General features: G+C 48.5%; 1 protein-coding gene across 1 annotated transcript in view; it reads left to right on the forward strand.

Annotated features, from left to right (window-relative positions):
* Nucleotides 1–2,145, forward strand: part of TSPAN7 (tetraspanin 7) — an 83,583-nt gene extending 81,438 nt beyond the window's left edge. Inside the window, exons 7-8 of the mRNA XM_040055086.2 lie at nt 588–660; nt 981–2,145. Coding sequence (XP_039911020.1) covers nt 588–656 — 69 coding nt within the window. The 3' untranslated portion in view covers nt 657–660; nt 981–2,145. The remainder of the gene's footprint in view (nt 1–587; nt 661–980) is intronic.
* The last annotated feature ends 8,059 nt before the right edge of the window (nt 2,146–10,204 follow it).

Consider the following 10,204-nt stretch of genomic DNA (forward strand, 5'->3'; position numbering starts at 1 on the left):
AACAAAACATTGAAAAGACTGAGTGCTTATTGATGAGTGGAAGCCTGGGATCTGTTTTCAATAATCTGAGTGACAGCCAAGGGAATAGTGAATGACTTTTTAAAAAGTTGTTTCCAGATTTGCAGCGCTCATTTCTACAGTGCTGCATCACTTGTAAAGGAAGCATAACCACTCTGGGACATCAGGGAGCTTTTCTCTGGCACAGTGATAAAGAAGTTAAAGGCACCAGCTCTCAGGGCTGATGGGTGGTGGTGAGAGATCCAGGTGGAGCAAGTGGAACACAGCCTGTAACATGCTGATACTCCCAGCAATTCATTCATCCACACCTGGCTTGGCCAGACATTGACAACGGGATTGAAAACTACCAAAGAGTCATGTTGCTTGTCAAATAAATGATAAAAATCAAGAGAAAGATCTGACAAAGATGACAAATTTAAATGCTGTTTTTCTAATCAGAGCAGTCCTTAAAATATGGCATAAATACGTTGTGCATAATAACTCCAGAACATGAAATACATGTATACCACTGCTCTACATCAATGTAATTTCACTTAAATTCTGTTCTGTCTCTGTCTTGTGTGGAACAGTTGATCGGGATGCTGCTGGCATGCTGTCTGTCCCGGTTTATTACTGCTAACCAGTACGAGATGGTGTAACAAGGTGAGCTTTCCCCATTTTCCTGGTGGTAAAACTGTGCTCCTGCGAGCGAGTTTTACATTCTGGGTGTGTTCATTGAGAATTAAGCTTTCCCATGGGCTTCTTTGCTATGGGATTTTCATCCTGATTTTGTGTGTGGTGGGGGAAAAAAGGCGGGGGAGAGGGGAACGCAGTGTTGAATTCCACCATTTCATTTTTCTTGGAAAGAGAGCGCAAAACACCTGCCGTGAATACCGCCAGCGACCAAAGCAACCCGCTTGTTGGTTTGTTGCTTGCGTTTCATTTTATTTTTATTTTTTTTCCCCGTCCTCCCCGCTCTCCAGTCTTTCGAGAAGTGTGGAGTCCAGAGCCTGTGTGAAGACCAGGAGCTGCAGAATTGGAGAAGAAAGACTGACATGAATGTTCTAGCACACACTGTCTCTCGCACGCACGCACGCACGCACACCCCCACGAGCCAGCCCGTGTGCGCGCACGCTCGCACCCCACCTCCCGAACTGTCCCATGCGTAGTGTCCCATCCTGTGAAGTTCCACGGTGCCACCGAGAGCGGCCGGGTCCCCTCGGCCCCCGGAGCCGGCCGCCACGGCCGCGGCTCGGCGCGAGGACGGCACCGTCTGTATGTTCTTGGTCACACAGTAGTTCGCATCGTAAGTTAACAAAGGTAACTCATTTAACAGCGTTGATCGGGCTGTGCATGTAGTGACTGGAGGGCGTAATTAGCCTTTCGCCATGGTTAATAAGTGTCGCACACGTTCATATAAACCGGTATATGAAATATATATATTCTTTTGGGTTTTACCTTAATTTCTGGTTTCGTTTATTGCTTTACTAAGGTTTCCATCCTTTCCCCCTTTCCCCTGCGCCTGTCCCCCTTTCCCCAAAAACAAAGGAATCAGTAACATAACATAAAGATACTTGAAAATGATGTTAAAATGTTGTGCTTGAAGGGAACTGTTATTCCTGGTGTTCTTCTACATCTTTGATTCTTACTCAGTGTTGTATGCCTAGTGCGTATCCCGGTAGGCTTTGTCTAGTGCATTTTGCCTCGGAACCTGATCCTGTGTAATACTGTTATTAAGCTGTGTTGTTGCTTACTGTGAAGGCAGAACTTTTTGCTCCCTTTATTTTTATTACGTAGCTATGAACTAATTGAACTGTGCTGTACTGCGGCCTTCATACCTTTTTCCTGTTCTTTCTTTTTTTTTCTTTCTTTCTTTTTTTGCATTGAGGTTGCAGCCACCAAATACGTTGTTTAATCAAATTGAAATAAAAACACAAACACAGACACACAAAAAAAGAAAAATCACAAAAGAAAAAAAAAAAAAAAACAGGCATATGAAATATTTTTGGGGGAAAGCAAAAGTTTAAAACCTTTTTAAAAAAATAGGACTTTTTTAATAATGCCTCTGTCTAGCATGCCAACGAGAATGCATTGATATTGTGAGTATTTGTGATATACGTATTAATAAATGGAACCATTACAGATTTCTATCTGCTTCCTTCTCATTCTTTAGTTATAAGCGAACGCTTTTTTTTTGGGAGGGAGGAAGTGAACGTAAAACACCCGGGCACAGTTTGGCATGACTTATCTCTATGCATGTTTTAACAACTAATTTACTTGTAAGAGAAAAATGTTAATCCCCTGGGGGGGGGGGGGGGGGGGGGGGGGGGGAAGGAGAAAGAGCTGGAATTGTTTCAAAACTCCTTCTACAGCTAGTTTTACCACATGACAAATACATACACTCTGCAATTATTATTCTTGTAATTGTTAAAAATCTTCAGTGTTTAATAATCCCATCCTTAGTGCTGTGAGTGATTTTGACGTTGAGCATTTCTCTCTAGATTTTGGTGAGAAAGGAGAGAAGAGAGCTTTGGGGTGGCTCGTGGAAAGGCAGGCGGTTATCTCTCAAATGAATAAGAGAAACATCACAGATCTGACAGAAAACCCATGGAAGTTCAAACCCAGGAATTTTGGGCCAAGCCCTTAGCTTGGCAGTGTGGACAGAGAGGGAAACTTGAGAAGTCCTGGAGCTTTCTGATTGCTGGAGTCCCAATCCTTCCCCTGTCTGTCTGTCTGTCCATGCACCAGTGCCACCGTGACCCCCTGCCCCTGCCTGGTGCCTCCAGCATCCGATCCTGGTGAACGCTTGAGTGGTGCTGGTGTGGTCACTGCGCTCCCACCCACAGCTCTAAAAGGGTGACAGCCACACGGGCACAAACCTGCAAGCATGTCTTAAAAATCCCAATAGCATCCTCTTTAGCTTTATTCAGACAGCGCTTCCAGAGCGGGAAAAAGAGCTTTGCAAATAGGACAGGAATCTGACCCCCAAATTTAAATCCGCCCTCGATAAAACATCTACCGTGAGGGAGCGAGGCATCTTTAAAGGCGGAGATGCCAGTCCAGGTCCTGCAGCTGTGCTGAGCAGCCAAGCAGGACGGAGCTGGGGACAGAGCCGCTCGGCGGGTCACAGCGCTCACATTTGCAGTCTCCTCTGAGGCCTCCGGAGCGGTCACAGCCGCTCGCTCGGTTGCTGGGGCTACGCGATGCCGGAGCGCTGCCCTTCTCCTGCAGGCACAGGATGTTCACAGGGCCACGTTTTTCCACACCAGGGAGAACTGGCCACCAGCTGCCCCAGTTTCCCTCCGCTATTCACTCGCGGGCAGGTCTCCCCTTGCCGCACGGAGGGGAGGGAGGTGGGTGAGGCCGCCGGTGACCTTCCGCAGTACAAAAGCACCACCAGCCTCTCCTTGGGTTTCTTTCCTTTTTTTTTTTTTTTTTTTTTTTTCTTTTTTTTTTTTTTCTTTTTTTTTTTTTTTTTTTTTTTCTTTTCATTTTCCTGAAAGAAAGAGCTGTGTGTGCCAGGAGCTGTTCCTTTTGAGGATGCTGATGTTGGGTGACAGGTCAGCAGGCCTCCAGACGCGCCTGTCCCCATTCAGGGAAGCTGAGCTGCGCCCCGCTCTAAGGCCTGAGCGCTGAATTGAGTCCATTCAGCAAAGCGCTTCAGTGCGCCGCCGATTGTTTCCCTCAGCGCAGCACCGCTGCTGCTTTTATGGGGTGGGTGTGTTAATTGGGCTCTTGGCAGCTTCCCCGAAGAGGATCCGGCTGGTGGGGGAGCTGCCAGGGGCTTCCCTGGCGAAATCCCCCTGGCTCGGGCTGGGACCACACAGGCTGCGCTGGCTGGCACCGCCGCATCCCCGCCCCGGGTGGAGCATCCCCGCCATCCCTTCCGTTCCTCCCCCCTGAAAAAGAAGCGGAACGTAGGAAACAAAGCCGGAGCAGCGGAGACACGGGTCAGTGTCAGCCGGGCACAAATGCGCAGGATTTTCCTTCCGGAGGTGAAGCTGCCGCAGGTACCGGAGGTCTTTGCCCCAGGGGCCGCGGTGCCTGCGCTCCCTCGGGTATGAACTGAATGGGCAGCAGAGGAATCGGGCTGGCTCTGGCCGCCTCATCCCTCCCTTGGGAAGGCTGACCTGGAACAGAGAGGAGACAGAGCTAAGAGAATAAAGTAGGTGTTTATTAGAAGGCCTTGAAGGATACACCTTGGGCAGGACAAGAGCCTGGCCAGGGCTACACCCAAGGCGGACCCAAAATGGTCACAAAATGGACAAACGGTCACGAGGTCTCACACTTTTATAAGTTTTGGTCCATTTACATATTGGGGTTTAATTGTCCAATTACAGCTTCAGGTTATGAAGTCCCGTCCTTCTAGTTTTCTCCCTTCGATCCACTGTTGTTTGTGCTTTTGGGCCTGAAAACTTGTAACACTTGTCCTTGGTCTCCATCTGGAAAGGATTTGATTTTTCTGCCTACTCTGTGAAGAGAGCTGACTAACACTTGATATGAGGCTCAGAGCTGCACACCTAGGCAGCACAGAATCTGAAAAACAGGAAAGCTAAAGCTTAAGGCATCACCTGAACAAATTGTGTTCTGTGCAAATAGTGAACCAGCTGGGCCAAAGAAGGGTGGGCAGGAGTGGGAGGGAAAGCAGCTGATGTGGCAACCAGAGAAGCCCCAGGAGGGGTGGGAGGAATGGGGCATGGCTGGGGGTTGAGCAGAGTGGGGCATCATAGAATCATTTAGGATGAAAAACAGCCCTAAGGTCAGTCCAGCTGTTATCCCAGCACTGCCAAATCCATCACAAAATCATGACAACAGATGAAGCAGGACTCTGGGAGGAGGAAGAAGGAGCACCACCATGCTTTGGTCCCAGTGAGCTGCCAGCCTGGTTTGGCTGTAAGGTGGACCAGCAGCCTCAGCTGATGTGTGTGCTGACCTGAGCTGCCTCCCAGGGTGTGTTTCTGCTGAGGAGGACAGCCCTGAGCCGTGCTGAGAGGACAGTGTGATGCTGTGAAGGTGATGTCTCAAGGTACCAGTGAGCTCTGGCTGCTCTTGGAGGCCTTGCTGCTGCTGCTGCCATCCTTGGGTGAGCATTGCTGCAGAGGAGACTGGCTGTGCTTACAGGATTTCAGGCTGCTGCTCCTTGGAGGACCCAGTGCAGCCCCTAAGATGATTTTGTCTTCTGTGATTCTTCCCCTGACTTTAATGGCTCATTACCGTTGAAGTTAATTTTAAAGCTAGGAAATTAATTTACTGCCAGCCAAGCCCCTTGCATAAAAATACCTGACATCCCACTGGAGGGGAAGGATGGATCAGGATATCACAGTTCTACAGGGCTGAGTGAGGCCTGCTTCACTATGAACCTGTATCACAAAAATAAAAATCCTCATGATTTGACACAGAAATGACACTTCTCTATTTTGTAAGTAAAAGCGTTTTGCCCTCCAAACATGTAAAGTATAGTCAGCATTCTGCATGCTGTTTCTACCAGCTTGGCCTGGTTTTGAAGTAAAAAGCTGTTGCTTTTGCCTTTTTCTTGTCATTGCACCTGTTCCTGTTGCGACCAGGCAGCATTTTATTCAAAAGCCATTTCAGTTTTGTCCAGCATGACTGGAGATATTTGGTATGTGCAAGCTCATTAAAAGCAAGCTGTGCTGAGGCAGCAAGTCCTCAAGATCTGGAGCCTGTTCTGCTCCCTGGTAGCTGCACTGTGGTTATTTTTGGTGTCTGGAGCTGTCTGTAGGTGACACCGAGGACTTATTTTAGATTGTGGTCCTCCTGTGTGATCAATAACTGGGGAGTGTATGTTACAGACACAAAATATCCAGGCCAGGCTGGATGGGGCCCTGTGAAGCCTCATCCAAGGCAGGGATGGAACCAGATGATCTTTAAGGTCCTTTCCAATTCAAATTATTCTGTAATTCTGTGATTCTATCCCTGGTGCACTATGCCACAGTGAAAACATCCCCAAATCAACTACTAATTCACCTGAATGCTATTTTTTATTCACCATACTTGGCCAAGGCTTGCAGAAACAGTAGGTTCCAGGCAACCCCTGGAGGTATTTCCAGAATGCTTTCAGAAAGTGCCAAGCAACCAACTTTTTGTTAATCCAGCCCTCTCAAAACCTTTCAGGGCACTGAGAAAAGACTTTTTCTGAAAGCCCTATCTGTTCTTAAAACGGGGACCATTCAACCAAGTTAAAAAACATTAATATTTTTAAAACTGTGATTTCCAGGGGGAAAGAGCTTTCCAGCTTGCATATGGAGGGCATGGTTTGTGTGCTTTATGTTCTTGAGTAAAGAAACAGAAAGTATGATGTGAGAGAAGACTGATACCCCATAGAACTGCTGGGGTGGGACAGGAGAAGAAAAAAGAGGAAAAAAGAATTTCTGCAGTCAGAGGGGTTGGAAAAGGGAAGTAGTTCAGTCTGATGGTGTGTCTGACAACAGCTCCAAGGTAAGTAGGCTCAGCAGCTCAGGTCTGCAGCCCGGGGTCTGAGGTCTGGTCTGGAGAGGACTGTCGCCTGCCAGGACACCTCTTACATCCCCTGGGTGTGAGAGCAGCCTGTTGTGGGAGTCTGTAGGTGTCAGACAGCCAGAAACCACTGCAGTGCACATCCAAATTCACGGCCAGCAGCAATCAAGGGCACCTCTTGAGGCTCTGCAGGAACATTTGGACCACGGTGGTTTCCTACTCTGGCTCCCAGAGGCTGACTGTATTTCTGTGGGATTTGTTTTTAATGTAGTGTTTGTAAGTTTTTGCTTCCTCCACGGAACTTAAACGACTTGGTCAGGGCTTGTGTTGATTTTTTGGTACCTTCAGCCTTGTAGTTATTTCCAGGGACTTCCTTGTTCCAGCAGGTGAGGTGGAATTCAGCTCTGCAGGGAACCTGCCTGAGCCTTGTGCACTCCCTCTGCTCTGCCAGAGCAGAATTCTCTGGGCCTGCCAGAATCAATGCTGTGCCTTGGGGGAGTACAGAAAACAGGTCTCCACCTGCTTGGTGGAGGCAGGAAGGTGTAAGACCCAGAAAATCCTGGCCAGCACCACAGCAGGCTCGAGCACTGAGCTGAGCACAGACTGGCATGGTCCACTGGTCTCTGTAGTGGTGGGGTCTCCTCCCCATGCTCATCTGGATAACCTAGCTGTTCCCAGCTTCTTTGGACTGTGCATTAAGCATTACAGTATGAGAGGGAAATCAAAACACAACCAAAATTATCTCTATGAGACCCATTCAATAAAATAGTTATTGGCAATTAGCACGGATTTTTTATAAAGAAGTAATTAGCCCTCCTGCCCTGAGCATTAATGAATGCTTTTCATTACACCCCAAGGGGTAGTCAGCCCAATAATAATCCACTTCAACACGGATGTTGTTATAAAACAACGTTGTTTGACAACAGAGGCAGCAGGACAGTCACAAGCAGGAGGCGAGCCTGCTCTAGTGAGCACTGGAGCTGGTTGAATAAAAATGGAATATCATTACAATTTGCTCGGATTGGTGCTGTAGGCTTTTCTTACTCATAAAGGAGATGAAGCAATGGATACAAAAATCTGGGTGTCATTTCCCTGAGTCAAAGCTGAGAAAGCCAGTGGAGATGCAGCAGTGCTGGCCACAGCCTTGTGTTGATGGTGCCTTAGAGCCTGGCAGGTGGAACAGGACTCGTCTGCGTGGTTGTCTGGAGGTGGTGATTTTATGGTCTGGAGGTGTTTGGCAGCTGAGTGGCAGAGGGCTGTGTGTCCCTGCAGTCCCCTTAACTCTTTGGCACCACAGGGAACGAGCACCTGGTGACAGCACCCCTTCCCCCTGCTCCTGTTTGATTGTTGGCATTTTCTGGTGAGGTATGTGTTAGTGCAGATGCAAAAACCACTCGATTGACTTCTCAATTCAGTGGCTTTCCTGCTCTGACAACCCATCACAGCCACCTGCTTCTGTTCAGGGTGGTGAGCACAGCACGGGCAGGGCTCTGGTGGGAACCCCAGCCGCCACTACTGAGCAGGGACTGCTGGCACAGCCAGGCTGTAAAAGCACCCTGTTACACCCACAAACCTGAGCATTCAGGTGCACAGCTGTCAAATTGGGAAGTGGTCCAGGATGACACTGGGAGCTTGACCCCAGGGCTTTTCCCTGTGGAAAGACAGTGGGTAGTGGGAGGTCTGATTAAGGAGGCCAACAGCGCATTTGCAGGCTGCTGGAAAAATCTTCCTTGCCCACACCTCCCTCTGCTATTTCACACTTATTTTCTGGGGAGCCCATTCTCACTCCAGGGCAAAAAGATGCCTCCAGCCTCTCCCCCTTTCCAGCTGTGCTCTCGTGGGAAGCAATGACAGTCCAGCCCCCGGTGGGGATGAGGACAGCTCGGAGATGGTGCCACAGCCCTGGGACAACGTGTGACACTGGGGTCAGGGGTGGCAGCAGGCTCTGGAGCCAGCCCAGGCTGTACCAGGCAGCTTTCCAAACCCCTCTGTGGTGGGCACAGCTGCTGCACTCTGTGTCAGAGAGAGGAGCCCCTCGGAGGAGCAGGAATTGTGATGGTTCTCCTCTTGCAGTGCAGAGCTGCCTGCAGGACACGGGGAGGGATCGGAGCACCGTGTCCCTGGATGTGTCAAGGGAATTCAGCCATGCTGAGGAGCTAAGGCTGTTGGTGTGAGGGGAGGAACAAGCAAGGGCAGAGGGCTGGATCCTTGTGGGTCCCCTCGAGCTTGGAATATCCCCTGGGAAAAGAATAAAAAAAAAAAGAGAAGATCATTAGGCAGTGTGGAGGCTGTTGGGATCAGTGCAATGAGCACAGAGCTGCATTAGACTTGCTTTGGGCAATCTCGATTTTGTTGTTTCGTAGATTATGGGTGCCTCATTTCACAGCTGTAAGCTTCTTTCAGCACACAATTGTTTTGATGCAATTACTTCACTTCAAAAATAAAGTACATGCGGGAGAATATTTTTTTTCACATGGAACCATAACCACGCTCTGAGGTACCCTTAGCAGGGCTGCAATCCCTACATCAGCCCTTCAGTGCCTGCCTCACCAGCTCTTTATGGGATGGGAAGTGGGAACGTTCAGCTCCTGGCCCAAAGGAAAAGCTGCCTGGGCTGTGGAGTCGTGGGGATTGAGGGAATGCTCCCACAGAGCATGGGGCTCCCTGGGGAGGCTGATTTCCCTGCTGTGTCATCATTTTAGTATAAAGAGAAAAAAAGATCTCTCAGTTTAATGCTCACTAGGGTTTTATTCTCTGTTATTGCTGGAAAGGTTGGCAGACCTCTAGGGAAAGTTTTACAAGGGGGAAAAAAATTGATTTTTTCCAATGCAGAAGTTTCCAGAACTTCAATAAGCTGTAATTAGCTTTGAAACATGAACTAGGAATCACTTAGCTGCTATGTTTGAAGTATCTGGGGTCAAGGAGTACATTTCTTGGTAATATAATGATATTTAAAATTAATGTGACTGTATTTGCAGGTTTTGCTTTTTAGAGATTTGTCCCTTTTTTGCGGGTTTGGTTTGGTTTTTTTTCATTTTTTTCAACAAACAGAATAGATGAAGATTTGACTTGATCTTACTAGAGAACCAAGGAAGACCAGGGCTAGGTCTCCCATGGAACCATACAGCACTGGAGTCCATATTTTCCCTCACCCATTTGCCTGCAATATGAGGAAGGGAAATTTTTGCAGGAATAGTTGAAGCTTGGAAAAAGGGAATTATCCTTTAATGCCATCACAGCAACGACACGAAGAAATACCAACTGCTTGTATCTGCAGCCAGGTCAGGTCATACTCTGAGACATAAAGGCAGCTACAAGCTCAAAACCAGGGGGAGTTACAGGGTGAGAGTGTTTTGTGTCAGTGGGAGCTGTCACCCCGAACACAGATGCACTTACTGAAGTGGGAGATGCTCACCAACCCTCCCTAGAGATTTTCTGCCCCACAAAACTCCCATTAATACAGCACCTAAAGAGCCTATCCCACAGCAAATGCAAAGCCTGGGTGGCTGTTACCTGCACTGCACCAGCCCCTGGGCCAGGACTCTCAGCCTGCAGGGGAATCATTGTCCTGCCCAGGATGCTGCCACAATCCTGGCCTCACACATCCAGCACCTCCTTTTCCCCTGGCTCCCTGTCTGGATGGATTTGCTGAGCTTTGGGAGGACAGCTGTGCACAGCAGTGGGTCAAGAGCAAAGGCTGACAAAAGGACGTGGACAGATTTACTCTTTTTAT

The sequence above is a fragment of the Hirundo rustica genome, chromosome 2 (genome assembly GCF_015227805.2).
Source record: "Hirundo rustica isolate bHirRus1 chromosome 2, bHirRus1.pri.v3, whole genome shotgun sequence".
Classification (NCBI taxonomy): domain Eukaryota; kingdom Metazoa; phylum Chordata; class Aves; order Passeriformes; family Hirundinidae; genus Hirundo; species Hirundo rustica.